This window comes from Cornus florida, unplaced genomic scaffold, assembly GCF_030987335.1.
Source record: "Cornus florida cultivar Cherokee Brave unplaced genomic scaffold, ASM3098733v1 CherokeeBrave_3.0.0_Hap2_Chr01, whole genome shotgun sequence".
NCBI lineage: Eukaryota > Viridiplantae > Streptophyta > Magnoliopsida > Cornales > Cornaceae > Cornus > Cornus florida.
In genome coordinates this window covers 40,644,425-40,664,177 of record NW_026775571.1, presented here as the reverse complement: position 1 = coordinate 40,664,177, position 19,753 = coordinate 40,644,425, and the positions used below count along the sequence as shown (strand labels likewise).

Below are 19,753 nucleotides of genomic sequence, written 5' to 3'. Positions count from 1 at the left end.
ACAACTCATTACACAAGGCAACAATATATTCAATAAGGAAAACAAGCTCTCATGAATATACAAGTAACAACAATGTTATCCAATGCTCAAAATGTAACCAAGTGAATATACAACAAGTCTAAGTCCTTGATTTAAATATAGAAACAACTTCCAAAATACAATAAAATCCATGGAGTAATTAGATTAGAATTTAATTAAATAAAAATAATTAAATTCTCTAGATTTCAATTTAATTCCAAATTTAATATATGTTAAACAACATGTCAAGATAATCACCAATATCAACTCAAAAGTTTAATTACATCATGGAGTAATTAAATAGAATTTAATTACATAAAACTTAAATAAATCCCTAGATTTCAAAAGTTATTCAAATGATCTCAAATTAATATATATCAAACACTGGGGAGTTCAAGGGCACCATGACTATGAGATTTCTGGCCCACATTAAGGTGGCTGAGTAATGTGTGACTATAGAGCAGTTGCCTACAGTATCAGAGTATGCAGATGTGTTTCAAGATATTTCGAGTTTGCCTCTTAGGAAGGCAGTGGATTTCTGCATTGACCTCACTCCTGGCATTTCACCTATCTCTAGGGCACCCTACAGAATGGCGCCAGTTGAATTGAGTAAGTTGAAGAAGCAGACTCAAGAGTTACAAGATCGGGGGTTTATTCGACCTAGCACATCACCTTGGGGCGCACCTGTTCTATTTGTCAAGAAGAAAGATGGGTCACTCTGCTTATGTGTCGACTATCGTGTGCTGAATAGGGTCACTATTAAGAACAAGTACCCATTGCCACGCATTGATGATTTGTTTGATCAACTCAGAGGGGTACAGTTATTCTTTAAGATTGACTTGAGGACTGGTTACCATCAATTTAGGATTGGGGAGGAGGATATTCCTAAGACTGCCTTCAAGACTCATTATGGCCTCTATGAGTTCTTAGTCATGCTTTTTTGGTTGACTAATGCTCCGACAGATTTTATGGATTTGATGAACCGAGTGTTTCGACCTTACTTGGATCAGTTTGTTGTGGTATTTGTTAATGACATTCTGATATATTCCAAGACTAAGGAGGAGCATGAGAGACACTTGAGCATTACACTTCAGACTCTGTGTGAGCATTAACTTTATGCTAAGTTTGAGAAGTGTGACTTTTGGCAGGAGTAGATTTAGTTTTTGGGGCATGTGATCTCTAAGGATGGAGTTTCAATAGATTCTGCCAAGGTGGAGGCTGTGATGAGTTGGAAATGGCCTACTACTGTCACTGAGATTCTTAGCTTCTTGGGATTGGTAGGATACTATAGGCATTTCATTGAGGGTTTATCCAAGATTGCTGCACTTTTGACTCGTTTGACTCGGAAGGATGTGAAGTTTGTTTGGGACCACTGCTGTGAATATGCATTTGAGGAGCTGAAGACGAGATTGACTTCGACACCAGTTCTTACCATTCCTGTTAGTCGTAAGATATTTGTAATCTACACAGATGCATCACATCAGGGTCTTGGTTGTGTTTTGACACAAGATGATAAGGTAGGAGCGTATGCCTCTAGGCAGCTTAAGCCACATAAGCAGAATTACCTTACACATGACCAGGAGTTGGCAGCAGTAGTTTTTGCATTGAAGGTATAGAGACATTACTTATATAGCCAGAACTTTGAGTTATTCTTTGATCACAAGAGCCTCAAGTACCTCTACACTCATAAGGAGTTGAATATGAGGCAATGGAGGTGAATGGAGAAGATGAATGACTTTGATATGACCCTTCAGTATCATCCTGGGAAGGCAAATGTGGTAGCAGATGCCTTGAGTCAGAAATTGAGAGGATTAGTTGCCTTTATGATGATTCAGGAGTGGATGATGTTAGAGGCATTGGAAGAGTTCTCTATCATGCCGAGTTCTCAGAGTACAGGGGTTCTTCTTTATGGTTTGACCGTACAACCTACTTTGATTAGCCGGATCATTCATGCTCAAACTCAGGATGACAGGTTATAGACCAAAGCAGGTGACGCTGTTAATGATGAAGGTAATGTCGATTGGACGTATGTAGCTACTAGTGGCATGAGATTTCGAGGTAGGCTATGTGTTCCAAACTTAGCAGTCCTCAAGAGAAAGATTTTAGAAGATGCACACCACTCTAGGTACACAGTGTACCCAGGTGGCACTAAGATGTATCATGATCTTAAGAGGCAGTTTTGTTGGGAAGGCATGAAATGTGATGTGGCAAAGTTTGTGTCTAGATGTCTCACTTGTCAGCGAGTGAAGGCTGAAAACCAGAGACCAGCAGGACTATTACAGCCTTTGTAGGTGCCTGAGTAAAAATGGGAGTATGTGACGATGAATTTTGTTATGGGGTTACCAAGGTCGATATATAACCATGATACAATGTGGGTGATAGTAGACCGATTGACTAAATCAGCTCATTTTCTACCCATTCGAGCTACTGATACCGTAAAGGAATGTAAGATTTACATCAGAGACATAGTTAAGCTCCATGGAGTGCTGGTATCTATTGTTTCAAATCGTGATCCTCATTTTTCATCTCAGTTTTAGGGTAGTTTCCATGCAGCTTTCGGTACTCCTTTGAGTTTGAGTACTGCTTTTCATCCTCAGACCGATGGCCAGTCCGAGAAGGTCATTCAGGTGTTGGAGGATATGCTTCGTGCTTGTGCGTTAGATTTTTGGGGCAGTTGGGAGGATCACATTCCACCGGTTGAGTTTGCTTATAATAACAATTATCAGGCTAGTATCGATATGGCACTGTATAAGGCACTTTATGGTAAACCTTGTCGTTCACTTGTATGTTGGGCCAAGGTTAGTGATAGTAGTTTTTTGGGGCAGAGTTGGTGCAAAAGACTACGGAGAAGGTTGCCATCATTCGAGATTGACTTCGCACAACTTAGAGTCGACAGAACAGTTATGCTGATTAACGTCGTCAAGCTTTGGAGTTTAGTGTGGGAGACTTGGTGTTCTTAAAAGTATTACCAATGAAGGGGGTTACGAGATTTGGTAGGAAGAAAGGGAAGCTAGCTCCTCGATTCATTGGACCTTTTGAGATCACAGAGAGGATTGGGGAAGTGGCGTATAAATTGGCTTTACCACCTAAACTCTCTGCTGTTCATGATGTTTTCCATGTCTCCATGTTGAGGAGGTGCTTGAGGGATAAAACTCAGGCTGTTGACTGCACAGAGGTTCAGTTGCGCTCTAATATAACCTATGTTAAGACGCCTATTCGCGTTGTTGACCGCATGGTGAAACAGTTAAGGAGGGCAGAGATACCTCTAGTGAAGGTGCAGTGGAATCATCAGGATGAGAGAGAGGCTACGTGGGAGATAGAGTCTGAAATGAAGGAAAAGTACCCACATCTCTTCGAATAAGGTACGCAAATCTCGAGGACGAAATTTCTTTTTAGGAGGGTAGAATGTAATACCCGTATTATTTATTTATTTATTTATTTGAATATTTATTTATCTAGTTGACTTTTTGAGGCATAGTAGAGATAATAGGTTACCTTTTTAAAAGTTGAAATTTTAAAGGGGATCCTAAGTTAGCTCACCTACCGATATTCTTATCTTTATATAAGTTTTATTTTTCTATTGTGTAAAAGAAAGTAATAAAATGAGAGAGAGAGAGAAAGAGAAGTTACTGATACTTCCTACCTTCTGTAGTAGCCGAGAGAAAGGAGGGTGATTAGGCAATTACGTAAAAGAAAGGTTTAGCAATTTCCAGGTAAGTTAATCTTGCATTGTACTTTTATATATTTTTGGAACTTGCTCATTAAGAATCCAATTTGTATGTTTTAAAAAATTATAGAAAAAATTGATGATGGTTATCAATATAATAGTATAGTTGTGTAATTGTTATCCTGAATTTATTTTTATGTGATCAAGGGAACTAGTTATTATTAATAATTGAATAAGGTTTAATCATAGAATATATAATCATTGATTTTAGTTAGAATTGTGAAGATTGGGTATATTACTATTATATTTGTAAATGATTCTATAGTTGTACGTGATTCAATAAACCATTTCATTCAAAAGATTAGATTGATTATTAGTTACGGGTTATTGTTTTGATCTATTTGTATTTGTTTGATAAAGTACCAGATATGGTGGAAAATATGGATTAGAGAACGAACTTGTGTGTATTATTATTGTTATATCTAATATAACATAAATATAATATTATGTTTACATATTAACTTGCATATATTCATCATGGAATTATAAATTTTATATCTCTGTACCAGGTGCTATGTATATATACTGGCATCAACTCTATTAACTATGTAGTGTACTGTGTAGATGCTAATGATAGTATAAATATATATATATATATATTATTTTGATATCTTTTCTAGATAATTTTGAAAATGAATCTTGTGATTTGATTGTAGGCCTGTGATTGGGTTAGATGACATGGAACTATATTGACTTCCATAATTTTGTTTTGTTATCGAGTTTTGAGCATGCAAATCAAATTGGCATGTTAGTGGGTTTGTGTAAGCCAAATTACAGGGCAAGTGAATGGGAGAGAGCGTGGCCTACCCCATATGAATTTTGAATTGGGTTCAGACTAGATGTGTTTACTTTTTAAATTTGTTATTTTTGGGTTCACTCTTGTGTCCGAAATTAAATGTTACTTTTAGTTGATTCTAAAGTATTTTTGCATTAAATAAATTAGGAAAAATAGTAATTATATTTCAAAAATTACAGAATTTTTCAGTTTACTCTTTTTCAACATATTGAACTCAATTGTGATAGAATTATGATTTTTAGATGATGTCTAGATAGTTTAAATGAAATAAAACTTGAAAAAGTATTATTTCTTGCACTAAAATGGCGAGTACAGAAAAACTATTAAGAGTTAGATCTTAAAATTTTGCAGGGTATTATATCTAATGTTAGGCTTTGTCCAGGAGTTTTGTACTCTCACTAGTAGGGTCTTTAAGGTTCTGTTTTTAAATTAAAACGGTATTTGGGTGTACTAATTATTAATCTGAATTATTAATCTATGATATCTTTCATAATTCACCATAATTAATAATTAATGGATGAGTTTGGATTAGTCAGTGGGTATGGTTAGGACCAGCCTAAGTTGGAGTGCACTACCCTTTTATTATGGTCATTGGTCTAATGAGCCCTTATTTTGTGGACGTGATCAGGGATCATCTGGGGAGTAGACGTATAATCCAGCCACACGTGTGTTTTCAGTAGTCAGGGACTATACGTTTCACACCACTTTATTGGATGGGAACCCGGGGCTCATGTGAGATATGTGGATTTATTAAAAGTAAACGATGGTTATTTATTGAGTTTACAAGTAAATGGGATATGCACATTTTATTAATGTATTTGTTGAGTTGCTTATATATATGGAAATACAAGGTAAGGTTAGCTTGCTGAACGATAATTGTGTTTAACATTTCTTACTGAGCTTGTGAGCTCACCCCATTATCACATTTCAGGTGCTCGTAGAGTAGGAACGTGATGGAGCCACATGACGGAGACGGATTTTAGCTCGTTGCACATTTACTTATTTTTTTATTCGGTTTTTCTTTATTATAATCATTGTAATAAAGTTGATGTTTGTGAAACTTTGTTTAGTTGATTTAGTGGTTATGGATGTTTTCTTATATTAGAGGAAATTTCACCTCTATTCATTATTTGTATAAATTTGTCAGACAGGTTAATAAATTATATGATGAGATTCATCGAAATTCTATTTATGGTGGATGTATGTTGAGAATTGGTGCAAGTTATACTTTAGATTTTATATGCAGAACAAGTAGTTCTTATGTTAAAATTTGGGGTGTGACATTGTGTCTATGGCAGTGCAAAATTCATTAGTATAATAATAACAGTAAAATATGAGAACAAGGATTAGAAAAAGAGTGGCTTGTACCATGGCAATTAAGTCTGTTGGTGTGATGTCTTCTAACCTGTTGCCAAAGGACTTCCATGCATCAACAGTAATTCAACTCGATCTCCATTTCCAAACCAAGTTGGATGCGAATCTACGACCAGGCATCAACAGTAATTCAACTCTCCAATTGCAAAGGTTTCTAGATCCTACTCTGTTATATGTCAACTAAACTAAACTACATCTAGAAATGGTTCAAAAAGTGAAATGGATTGGTTGGACGGTTGAAACAGTCTTCACAACCTGATTATTGTTCTAAGAAAATAAAATGAAAGATTAAAGGTTTTAAAATCTTTGCTCCCATGTTGCATAGAACATGTCAATCGTCTCTATTTGACCAGACATTGTCTGAACAAATATAAAAACTCTTAACTTGCTTTCTCTTTCAGTGCTCTTTATATAGACCTTAGTATATGATACAAATTCTTAAATAATGAGTTTGTATAAAGGTCAAATCAATGATGGAGCTAAGTGGAGTTTAGGGGGAAGTGCCCCCTTAAATGTTTTATAAATTCATTTTGTTCCTTTCAAATATTTTTATTTTGTATGCGATCCGGATTTTTTCCCATACATATAGTGTCTTGAGAATGGACTAAGTCATAGTCAAATCTATTTCTTGAAGCCCTTGGTGGCCCTTGGTTTGAAATTTTTTTATTCTTCAAAGTTCAAGCAAACGCAAGCGCACACTGATGATATTGTCCCAACCTCCCCTTTGTATTTTTTCCCATATACATAGTATTTTGAGATTGGACTAGGTCATAGTCAAATCTATTTCTTGATGCCCTTGGTGGCCCTTGGTTTGAAATTTTTTTCTTCTTCAAAGTTCAAGCAAATGCAAGCACACACTGATGATGTTGCCCCAATTTCCCATTTGTAGTGGAGAGACTATACCATCTGAACATTACTAATTGGTAGTTTGAATTTTCATTTTGTCGAGAAAAACCTTTTGGTATTTTAAAGTTTTAAACACATATTTTTGAAACACTTCATGACCAAACATTATGTTTCTGTCCATCCATGACATGTACTACAAGGTTGGTTGGAGTCACAGAATTAAGAACCATTAAGGGGTTTATCTCTATTGTGGTCCAAATTTTGTTTCGGCTTGGGTCGCGTTGCTATTCGGTTATGATTTGGAAATTTGAAGGGAAAAAATTGACCTATTTTCTTTTGTAGGTCGTGAACCCAGGTTGTAGATTCTCTTGTACCCAGTATATAAAGGCATTTAGGGTTTGTAGTATGATATGAGAGAACACTGAAAATTAGGGTTTGTAGTGTGATACGAGAGAATTAAGGGAGGTTTGGGAGCTAAAACTTGTAATCTCATATTTCTGGTATAATGAAATGTTTACTGGATCATGACCTGTTATATAGACAATTAAATTTTTTTAAGTTGTGTGATTCTTGTTTAATTTCTTGAGTGTTATCAGTTGGTTTGTGGGGTTTGAAGGTGCAACCATTGGAGATTATAGTTTCAGGGTTGAGTTGATGTAATTATGTCTATGGCAGTGTTGAAATTCTATAGTACAAGAACAGTAAAATATGAGAACATGGATGGGAAGAAGAGTCATTAATTCCAGAAACTCTATTGAGTGCTTTTTGTTGATGAAGATGGACGGTGTGATGTCTAATGTCTTCTTACCCGTTCCCAAAGGACTTCCATGCATCAACAATAATTCAACTCCCCATTTACTCATGAGCAATGACGTAGTCAGAAAAAAAAAAATGAGGGGCGGCTTTTAAATTCAACCCTTGAACCATTGAAAAACATTGGCATGAAACTTTATGAGAAATAGAAGTATGTAAGAAAAAGTTACACAAGAAGAATGAAGAGTCGTTTGTGTTTGTTTCGACGTAAAATATTCTTTTTGAAAAATATTTTTCTTTTTCAGGTATAATATTTTTTTATTTTTACTTTGTCAGTGTCTGGCAAAGGTCTACATTGAGCTTAAAGTCGAGTCCATCAGGTGGGATATAAAATAACTTGCCGAAAACAGATAGATAAGTTATTTTTGTTAAATTTTAATATATTTTTTTCTTCGTAAATATTTTACGGCAACCAAACACCAGAAATTAAAGAATATTTTACGTCTAAACAAACGAAGGCGAAGTCACCATGGGGTTGCATACATTATTCAAAATTCAAGATTATGTTCAATCAATTTTTTTATCTTATAACATTACCACTTGAACACACATTTGAAGCTTCCTTGAATCACCTTTGGGATAGTAACCATTGAATTGCATCAAGGGCATTCCCACTTTTACATCATAGCTAATGATTTAGTGACACGACGACTGAGACGATTTTCTAAACCAGAAGATGTTGAATATATATATATATAGATCAAATTCAAACTGAGGAGAGATAGATCTAACTTAACTTCTTCTTTTCTAATTTTTTTGTTCCCTTTGGATGGAGAGATGTAACTAAATACAATCACAAAGTTGACTTGTATGCTTTGGACTTGGATCCTCTAAGTTAAAATTCCTCTAACTTATCATAAGTTGAATTTTCTACATAATGACGTGTGTTATTAAGATACATCTACGACCTATATTAAACTTCATCAACTAATTTAATAAAATTTAGAAAATGGCACCGTTTTAAGATAAAAAGTTTTATGAAGACATAAATATCTCTCTTCTATAAGATTTCTCCTCTTTTCCCCAAAAAAAAAGATTGTTCCCTCTCTCTTTTTGGAAAGAATAGTATTGGCTTGGATGAAGAAGATGATTTAATTAAAGAAACATGAATAGTAAGTTTTCAATTTAATAGTATACTAATTAGATGGATTTTGTAAAATTTAAGTTTTGAGCATAATTTGCCATGATATCAAGAGAAAATAAACGTTCTTCATTATTTAGAAATGCTAAATTTTTGGTTGGTAATAACTAGATGCATTTGTATGTAGGTTCAGATTCAGATTTAAACTGAAGTATAAATGGTTAAGGTATTTTAAAGTTTTTCTATCTTAAAATGTTGCATTTTCATAACTTTTATTAAATTAGCTGAGGTGATTTAACATAAGGTTGTTGTGGAAATTCCACATATTTTATAAAATAACACAAATACAATAAATCAATTCAATATTACACAATGAAATAAAATAATAAATAATTCATTACTAAATAATTATGAATAATACATTAATAACACTTTGCAATTCTTTCAATAAAATGAATACAACAATATGAACAACATGGCTATAAAAGATGAATAAGGATCTAACAATATAATAATTCTACAATATAATCAGCTCCAAAATACAACATAATTAGCTTGCAGCGGTGTCTCCTCTATGCGCACGACCATAAGAAGACTAGGTCCAAGTCTATATACAAGTCTAGCTGCCCATAAACTCAATATATATAATAGAATATAGAATACTTAGTTTCACCCATTCATATATCATCACTCATATATACAAAAATTAGAAAGACAAAAATAATATGATAAGAGTATATATTTCTCGATGTTTTTAGATCAATGCCCCTCTTTGTATCTCAAATTGGTGGATGCATTATATATATATATATATAGAAATAATGTGTAACCACTAAGGTTAAATAATAATTCTCATAAAGATAGTTTAACTACTATAATAAATATTATGTAACTCATATAATAATTATATTAAATATTATTTATGTTTTTATTAAAATATCTTAACAAAGGCATAGATTTATCTTAAATGACACATGTCATTCTGTAAAAAAATTTAACTTCGGATAACTTAGAAGAATTTTAACTTAGAGGATCCACGTCCGTATGCTTTTCAGGGTATTCACAATGCCATCTTCCTTGGAAGAAACTTTAGTCATTTTATTTTTTTCTTTTAATTTATTTATTTGACCTTTTTAGTCAATTTATATTTAATAAATACATGGTAATATGCAATATGATAATGTGAGAGATTATTTTATTTTTGGCAATTATCGTAAACAAAATAAGTCCAAGTCGAGTTGTACTTCAAATTATTTGTTGTGCAAGTTATCAAGTTTGATAGCGACTACAGAACTAGGAGATTGTTTAAAGTTACCATAATTGAAGATCATTTGAAGAAAAAAGCAAGAACAACACTTTAGAAAGAATTCTAAATAGGTTAGAACATTCTACACTTGGTATTCCATTCAGACTTACCATATACAGTGTGTCAAGCTTAAAAGAACTATATTTCAAGTTTTGGCACACTTGAACCGGTTCAACCTTCTGAATTGGTTCAAGGCTTCAAGTTTCAATTCGAAAATCCTTCTGCCAAACTTCAACCGGTTCAGCCCCTCTGAACTGGTTCAAGGTATCCTGTTTACAATACAACTTTCAGTTTCCTTTCCTGAATTGTTTCCTAGTTTGTCTAGAATTGTACCAAATCCTATGCACGAATTTTTCCTTATTTTTAGAGGAATTAGGTCATTCTATACTCTATATAAACCATGTCATTTACATTAGTTTATTTACGACTTTTGCATTATTAGTTTACTATTCGTAAAAAGCATCAGGAAGATTTTTGTCTCAGAAATTCTTAGAGAATTTTCTATTTGTCTTTCTATAACATATATACATAAACACTTAGTGAGTTTAGAGTTTAGAGTTGTGTTGTTCAAATCCTGATCGTGATCATACAGTTGCATTTACATCGATCAGACAAAAGTAAATCTACTTCTACATCGAATTCAGACGATTAAAGAATAGAAGTAAAAACGATCACACTTTGAAAGGGTTGGAGCATTCAAGGAGTGTTGTCTGATCTACCTACTACTCTTCTACAAATATTAAGCATAAGCTTGAGGTCAAGTTGTTGTTGGATGGGGAGTCACAAAGCCAGAAGATTGTCAGTAGTTGGTGTTTGGTATAATGATAGGGTGTGAGCTAGAGTGAAAGTTTAGTATACTTTGTTTCAAGCATAGTGGATTGGTTTACTTTGACTGCACAATCTACGAAATTTTTTCCACCTAAATAGTTAACGTATTTTATTAACCGGAGTTTCCTCACTAAAATCCTGGTGTCAGCTCTAACTTAACTTTGCTTTATTTTATTGCATGATATTAAATTATTAATTGCTAAAATAAAAAATTTTAAAAACACAAAATCTATTTTTTAATTAATCAAAACTTTCTAAGTGTTTTCCGCTACATACGACTCACAATTTGGTATTAGAGCCGATCTCTACACATTGAGTTGATCCTTATTGGAAAGTTTTGTTTCGTTTTCAAAAATTGTTTTCAATATCATGTCTTACGCATTGAAAGAAGGTGGTTCTGATCAACGTGGTCCTTTATTTGAAGGAGATAATTACAATTTTTGGAAATCAAATATGAGAGCCTATTTGCAAAATTCTGGTGGTAAAACTTGGGCAATATTTGAATCTGGTTATACACTTCTTATTGTAGATACAACTGTGGATGGTAAAATAGTCAAAGAATTAGAGGATACTTTTGCTTTTACTACTATTGAAACTGAGCGTAATTACGCAAATGACAAAGCTTTATATTCAATTATTAATTCTGTTGTTCCATCTAAATATGCTAGAATTTCTGATTGTAAAATAGCTAAAGAAGCTTGGGATATTTTGCAGGTTACTCATGAAAGAACTTCAAAAGTGAAGTTGTCCAAAATTCAGATGCTATCTCATAAATTTGGGAACATCGCGATGAAAGAAGATGAATCCTTTTCTGATTTTTATTCTAGTTTTTTTGAATTAATTTCTGAACTGCATCACTAAGGTAAAAAAGTTATTGATAAGAAAATCTGCGAGAAAATCTTAAGATCTTTACCTAAAAGATTTCAGATTAGAGTTGAAACCATTACTGAACATTTGGATTTAAATACCTGTAAAGTTGATGAGTTGGTAGGTTCATTAAAAACTTTTGAGGTACAAAACTTTGATTTAAATCAAAAGGAGAAAAATCTTGCTTTAATATTGATGAGCGCTAAAAAGTGCGCATTTAAACCCCTTAAGCTCGAGTATTCTAGGACCTTTATCTATCTTATTTTCCCGTTTTAGATTGATTTCATGTTATTGCCCTTTTCAGGTGCTTATCTCCAAAATAAGTCAATTCAGCCAAATTAGAGCATAAAAGAAGCAATCTCAAGCTGAATGGAAGAATGGAGCAAAGTGGAAGCAAAGTGGTGGAAAACAGCAGGTTTTGATCAATTAGGAATACTTTCGACAGATCTCACATTGATCCATCCAGCCTCACCAAGATAGATCAAAACCCCTTGTCCTTATCCTCAAGAATTTCCATCTTCAATTGATCCAACTTTCTTCAGATCAATTGAACTTCCTTGATCTTATCCCCACCTACCACTTTTGTCTTTTTCCCAAAATATCCCAAAAATATCTCAGATATGTCTTATTCTAAAAAGGCACCCTCAAGGATTGATCGAATTTGGCCTTACTTCAATGGATCTGGCCACAGTTCGATCGATCTCATCTGAATTTGATCGATTGAACCTCCTCAAGTCCAAAATAAAACAGAGTCCAGCTCATTAAAAGATGGCTCGTGGTACAATCATTGGAAGAGACCATAGTGCACGAGACCTGACCATTGGGTATGACACTTGAGCTACCTATATAAGGGTTTTAAGCCATTTTTTCATCATATATCTCTTCATAACTCATATATCTCATATCATATACTATCTTAGAGAGGAGGCTAGAGATTAGAGAGACATACACTATTTGGGAGTTCTTCCATTCTTCTAGGGTTTCCATCAAGAAGAAGATCATTCCTACCATGGAGATGGCCCTTGAGGGTTGGATGACTACATCAATGAGTGGCTAAACATCTTTTTGGGGCTAGAGTTAGCCCTAAGCATGCCTTCTAGACCTTGATGTTTTGTATTTTGAGGAGATTTGTGTTGTAATCTTGTCTTGACATTTGATTTATATATGAATCTTGTTTTTAGAATGACTTGTGTTGATTAATACTTCTAATTGATCATTTCATTCTATTCATATGTCTATATATGCTAGAATAGATGTTCTTGTGTTTATCTCTTGGTTTTGTGATATTGAGGCATGTCTATGTGTATTGATGATATGAATCTAGAGATTGTCAAGGCATAATGCTTAAATAGTATACTCTTGTGATTTGTTTGATGGTTCATACTCATTTCTTGATGGATTCTGCCTCTACCTTAGTTTAATTTTCATGTCTTTAGTTTAGATGTAGTGTAGTTGCTTTACTTTCTTAGATGTAAGGACAATCCATGCTTATTGTTTGATGTTCCATGCTTATGAATGCAAGTAGTGTAATTCTTCAACTTGTAAGTGTGTTGATTATGAGCTTAAAGGAAAGAATAATGGCTTAGTTTGATATATTGTGCTATTCACTAGGTTGTCTAGATAATGTATACTTAATTAGTTAATCCATACTTGTTGATTCAATCAATCACACCTCTTTGTATTGCAACACATATTTCCCCTCATTCATTGCACATTGAGTGTTTAGAATGGTGATGTTTAGTGGTGACCTCTAAATCCCAAGACCTCTCACTCTTGTTCTCTACGCTTTATTTACTTTAATTGCTTTATATTGAATTTATTTACATTGTAGTTTAATTAACCAAGCAAAACACCTTTTGATCACTCGACCTACTAGTCTGATCTTGTTTCCATTTCAAGCACGCACCCAATCCCTTGGGACGATCCCTACTCACCCTAGCTATATTAGTAGTTAGAGGTAGTAGTGGCACTTTATAAATTTAAACTTGGCCACATTTTTATTGCAACTTTGGTGCATCACGACGACACATACCAAGTTTTGGCTCGTTGCCGAGGATTGATTTGGCAACGCCGTGTTTTGGAAACAATTAGGAATTAGTACTCTTTTGATCATGTTTTTACTTTATTTTCTTTTTAGTTACTTATTGTGTTTTTTCTTGATTGGCTAGGTGAATTGAGTAAAGGAAGTCAAGTAAGGAAAAATTGAAAAGCAAGGAGCTAAGCTAAGCATAAAAAGGTTAAAATCTAAATTTTTTTTTTACAAAGTGAGGCGGAAGATTGAAAAATGAATTGAAGTTGCTTAAGGACCCTTTGTGAGCTCTTTCTTAATTCAATCTCTAGTTAAATGGTCGGCCCACGTGGTGGCAAGTTCTTAAATTCTTAGATAAATCGTGAACCCGCGTGGATGTAATTTACTTTTCTTGCATATTGTTTAAGCATAGGAGTATGTGATCAATGTATGTGGAGGATATTCATTGATTGATTTGTTATGGGGGCGAAGTGATTGCTATTTGATTGATTACTTATTATTCGTTTTCCTAGTGCATGCATGGTCATAGGTTATTAAATCCTACACTTGTCCCATTCGATTTCCATTTTAAATTGGTTGTTCATAATCCCAGGGGAAGAGGTAGTTCTCATCACTCCATTTCATCAATGGACGAGCAACATGACGACCATGTGGTGTACCATGGTCATATAGACCAACAAGGCATCCTCCACCCTAATGTGTATCATGACAATATCCAAGTACCATTAGGCACATGCCTAGACCATTCATTCTACCACAACAACAAGGCCAAATTCCATTGGGCATGCCTCGGCCAATTTTTGCTCCATAACCTCCCATGGTTCAAGTTAATCACGCTGTACGTTTAGCACCACCGGTTGAAAATCCTCCCATTGCTTTGCGTGATCATTATGTTCCAAATGAATACAATGCACCTACATGCATTCAATTGCCTCTATTTAGAGCACATCACTATGAGATTAAACCACAAACTATTCAAATGCTTCCTAACTATCATAGACTTCTAAGTGAAGAACTGTACAAGCATTTGGATAAGTTTCTTGAAGTGTGTTCCATCGTAAAATACACGGACATGCCAGAAGAAGTGTTAAGACTCAAACTTTTTCCTTCTACCCTAAAAGACAAGGCAAAATATTGGTTCAACAATCTTAGGCCTTTTTCGATAACTTCTTGGGTAGAAATGCAACAAGAGTTCTTGAAAAAGTACTACCCGGTATCAAAGGCCAATGCTATGAGAACTTCCATTCGTGAATTTTCTCAAAGGGAAGGGGAATTGTTTCATGAGGCATGGGAAATATTTAATGACTTGCTTAGGAAGTGTCCATATCATGACATTCCTAAATGGCAATTAGTCCAATACTTCTTTGAAAGTTTGTTGGATAATAAAAAAGGAATGGTAGATGCATCTATGGGTGGTTCTTATCTTGATAAACATGAAAAAGATGTTTAGCAATTACATGAAAGTATGAGTGAAAATTCCATGCACAGATCTTTGTCCTCTAAAAATGGTAGAATTCTAGGTGGAAGAAAAAATGTCGGCTTATATAAAGTTGACAATTCAAATGACATAGCCGTTGAGGTGAAATCCTTAACTCAAAGGTTTGATCAATTTTTAGTCAACCACAATTTGGCAAATCAAGTGTCTTCCTCCCCTAATCATACTCATCATGTTTCAAATGAATCTTGTATGATTTGTTCTAGTGTCTTACATACTACTTCCAATTGTCCCAATGGACATGTGAAAAATAAGCATCATGAACAAGTTAATGCTGCATTTGTCAACTAAGGGAATAATCCCTATGGCTCACATTACAATCTCGGATGGAGGAACCATTCAAACTTCTCTTAGAAAAGCCAAGGGGAAGGCTCAAACCCTCCCCAAGGTGGTTTTCAATGAAAGTATGTTCCGCCTCCAATGCAAAGCCAAGGTTCCCAAGGTTATAGATCTTCGTTTCAATCATCACATGGAAACCAATTTTTAAACTCTCATTTTCCTAATCAATCATCTTATTCTCAAGGAAATTCTAGGAGTCCCGCTTTTGAAGAGAAAGTGTTGACCGCTTTGGGTATTCTAGAGGTAAACACTCAATTACTTCATTCCCATTCTCAATCCATTGCTAAGCTAGAAACCCAAGTCGGGCAAATAGCTAGTATCTTAAATGCTAGAGAGAAAGGGAAGACGCCTCTAAATGCCCCACCAAAGCAACAATTTGTTGTAGAAACCAATGAAGGTCATACAATTGAACATGTTAATGTGGTGACGACCTTGAGAAGTGGGAAAATTGTGGACAATTGAATTGGTGTTTCCAATGAAGAGAGTGAACTGGTGCAACCAAAAGTTGACACCCATCTCATTTGACATTTTATTCCTCCTTCATTGTATCTGCATGATCATCTTTGTGAGAAAGTGATGAAAAATGATTTGAACAATGATTTGAAAACGGATTTGAAAAATTCTTGTGTTGAAGATGTTTTGAAGAAAGACTTTGAAAAGGTTTTTGAGCCAAAGGCTCCATTTCTGGATGCCTTAAAAGTGTCCATTTCTATTGATAAACAAAAGACCAAAGTGAATGAAATCATTGAAGTGTTTAGGCAAGTGAAGATCAATCTTCCACTTTTGGATGCAATTAAGCAAATTCTGGCTTATGCCAAGTTTTTAAAAGATCTTTGCACCCAAAAGAGGAAGAACAAGAGCCAAGCACCAAAGAAAGTGGTCTTGACTGAGCAAGTGAGCTTCATTTTGTAACACAACACTCTCCCAAAATTTAAGGACCCGGTTCACCTACTACTTCTTGCATCATTGGTGACCATGTCATTAATCGGGATCTTTTAGACTTAGAAGCAAGTGTTAACCTTCTTCCATACTCAGTATATGTTAAATTAGGCTTAGGAGACTTGAAACTGACGTCGGTAGTTTTGTAACTTGCCGACCAATCCATCAAAAAGCCCCGGGGTATTATTGAGGATGTTTTGATTAAGATTGATAAGTTCTTCTTCCTCGTTGATTTCATTGTCATAGATACGGAACCAGTACTAAATCCCAAGAGCCAAATTCCAGTTATCCTTAGCCGTCCTTTCTTGGCAATCGCAAATGCCAACATAAATTGTAGGATAGGGATAATGAAAATATCATTTGGGTATATGAAAGTGAAGTTGAATATTTTTAATCCAACCCCAAATTCAATGGACAAGCATGAAGAGGTATGTGTTGTGGAAAAGTGTCTTGACAAATAAATTAAAGAATTTAAGTCTTTGCATGGAAGTAAAATTTTAAATAGTTTGCCTTCAAAAAGGATTTCTAAAAATGTTGTTTTGAAAGCTAGTGTTAAAAGGCCATGGAAGCCCAAGAATTGCATTGACAAAGGACCATTAATCTCCTTTGATTCAAATCCAACAAGTTCTTTAGGGAACCATTTGTTGGGTAGAATTCAAGGTGTCATTCACCCCGTTAAGGAGGGGATGCACAACAAGATTTTTGATCTAGGCTAAAAGAGCCCAACGTCTTGCTAGAGACGTTAAACACTAGTGCTTCATAGGGTTTACAACCCTATTCCTCCCCCATTTCTATTTTAACTTTCATTTCTTCCATTGTCTAAATATATTCTGGGTTCATACACATTGTTAAGGACTTTGGTTGAGAATGCATGCACTGTCATTTTCAAATTAAGCATTTTGTGCCTGTTTGATCGATCTCGAGAAGAATTCGATCGATCGAATATCATCCCTGCATCCAATCATCTCTTTGTCCTATTGTGCGAAAATTTCCTGCATATTTCAGCTCTCTATGTATTGTGCATACTTCATTTCCGATCGATCTGAGTGTTCCAAGATCGATTGAGATTTTCCTCGGATCGATCTTCATTCCATACTTAGAAAAAATTTTGAAACCTTGAAAAAAACACCTCTGTGGATTTTTGAACTTATCTGCAGGTTTTCACCTGTTAGATCGATCGAGATTTGTTCGATCTAAGTTCGATCGATCTGAATGCTTTCTGTTGACTTTGACTTCTTTTTGAATTTTTAATTTAATTTAATTTAATTTTTTTATAAAAAAAACCTAAAAATCCAAAAACATTTTGTCTTAATTTCCAAAAACTCCAAAAATATTTTTAATTTTGAAATTTGTTTTATTTTTCAAAAATTCAAAATTTTTCAAAAATACTGTGTCGTTTTGTGGATTCGATCGATCTGAGTTCGATCGATCTGGTTCCCAAGTGATCGATTGAATAGGTTGGAGACAATTTTTAAAAATATAGCCTAAGGGTCATTTGGATCGATTTCAAGATCGATCCAAAACCCTCTTTCTTCTCCGGTGAGTTCCCATCTTCTCTCCCATATCTGGTGACCCTCTGACGACTTCTTTGAAGCTTCCAAACTCTCTCTCGACTTCGATCTCATCTCATTCTCTCGGTCTCCACTTCTCTCCTTTGATTTAGTAAGTTTCAATTTTGTGTTTTATTTTCGAGCTTCAATCTTAAGTTTCCATGTTTAAATCTATGCCCTTCCATGATTGATTGTTTCCATTTTTAAGTTGATGAAGCATGTGTATATATATGTATATATTTATATATATATTTGTTCCGATTTCATTCTCGAGGGTCACGTGCCAATTTAAGTGATCAATCTTGATGTGTTGAAGTGTAGAGGGACCCATAAGCTTGCTCGGGTCCCCCCGTGTTGTCCACGTCACAGATCTGTGACTTTTTCGTATTTTTGCAGAGTTCAATCGATCACATTTTTCTCTGATCGATCAGAGAAAGATCGATCTCAGCATGTCCAAATCGATCCAACTTGGATCGATCTTATCTTTTTCCTGATCAATCGAATTTCATCACTTTGCATATTCATACCCCTACACCTTCTATAGTGTTCATGTTAGTTTATTTATGCCCAATGCCTATGTTTTCCTCATTGGATTCATTTCATACTTATATTGTTCAACATGCTTCGCTTATTTGAACATTCACTGCCGATGCCTGGCTGCATTACCATTTGCATAGATTCATGTCGATTATTCTGAGTTGTCTATCTTACCTGACAAACATGTTTCTATTTGTATGCTTTAAATTCATATGCTATTCCTATTACTGACTCCAGTTGCAAATGTTTTTTCTTTTGCAGACTATGGCCAGAGTCAAGACTGTTGCCAACTGGCAGTATGTACCCCTAGTGCGACAGCGTGTGGAGGAGCTAGAGGAGCATAAGGAGTCAGCTCCAGCTCAGTCTGAGTGCTCTTCTTCTTTTGTTTCTGCATCTTCTTCTTCATCGGCTGATGAGGCTGAGCATGTCCCACATTCTTCACCACCACCCGCACTGCCCGGCCAGGTCCGAGATAAACTTAGCAGGAGATATTCAGGCCTTCAGGTGGTACATGAGTCTATCTTCGACATTACTTTCTTTTCCCTGTCGATTCTGACCAGGGCAGCCTTTGATGATATTGAGTGGCGCGACATTTCAGCCATTTTTACTCTAGTCACTTACTCGGTTTACCCGAGGCTCGTCCGGTTGTTCTACCAGAACCTCCAGCCAGCCCCGACTAACCTATCCGAGCTATGGACTACTATAAATGGCCACCTCATCCGTATCACTGTTGAGTCATTGGCCACATCTTCTCAATACCCACATGTCTGCCCTCTCGGCCTTCATTATCCTATTTTCTAGAGGCCATTTGACGCAGATATGGCCGTTACTCTGACTGGCTATTACAGTGATGGCGAGACATTCGCCACTCGAATTTATCTGCCCGACGATTTATGGTTCTTTGATTCGGTTCTGTACCGAAACGTATTTATGGCGGGCCATAAGATCCAGAGGCATTTAGATTTTCTAGCTACCCTCTACGCCTTCTACACTAGCCATTGGTTTTCTATTCCTGCACTCTATTGGAGTGTTATGATGAGGTTGTATGTGAGTTATATTAGCAAGGCCACGCCTGGGCGAGCCACTTTCCTCCCCTTTGGATATTTTAGTACCCAGATCCTCTGAGACCAGCACTACCCTTTCCATCTAGCGGAGCATACTGAGTTAGGGGCTTGCCACTATAGCAAGAAGGATTGGAATAAGAGCTA

At 35.2% G+C, this 19,753-nt stretch overlaps 1 protein-coding gene across 1 annotated transcript; it reads left to right on the top strand.

Annotated features, from left to right (window-relative positions):
• Window positions 1-2,387: 2,387 nt before the first annotated feature.
• On the top strand, window positions 2,388-3,379 carry LOC132271111 (uncharacterized). The gene is made up of 3 exons (XM_059772388.1): window positions 2,388-2,507; window positions 2,616-2,816; window positions 2,996-3,379. Exons 1-3 carry the CDS (start codon window positions 2,388-2,390, stop codon window positions 3,377-3,379), a joined length of 705 nt encoding a protein of 234 aa, XP_059628371.1.
• Window positions 3,380-19,753: the final 16,374 nt, after the last annotated feature.

What these genes read in the sequence shown, in the direction of transcription:
- LOC132271111 (XM_059772388.1), top strand. Translation starts at nt 2,388, where the DNA reads ATGTGGGTGATAGTAGACCGATTGACTAAATCAGCTCATTTTCTACCC. An exon ending in TTAAGCTCCATGGAGTGCTG is followed by an intron (nt 2,508 to 2,615) that starts GTATCTATTGTT and finishes TTTCATCCTCAG; the next exon opens with ACCGATGGCCAGTCCGAGAA. An exon ending in CACTTGTATGTTGGGCCAAG is followed by an intron (nt 2,817 to 2,995) that starts GTTAGTGATAGT and finishes TTACCAATGAAG; the next exon opens with GGGGTTACGAGATTTGGTAG.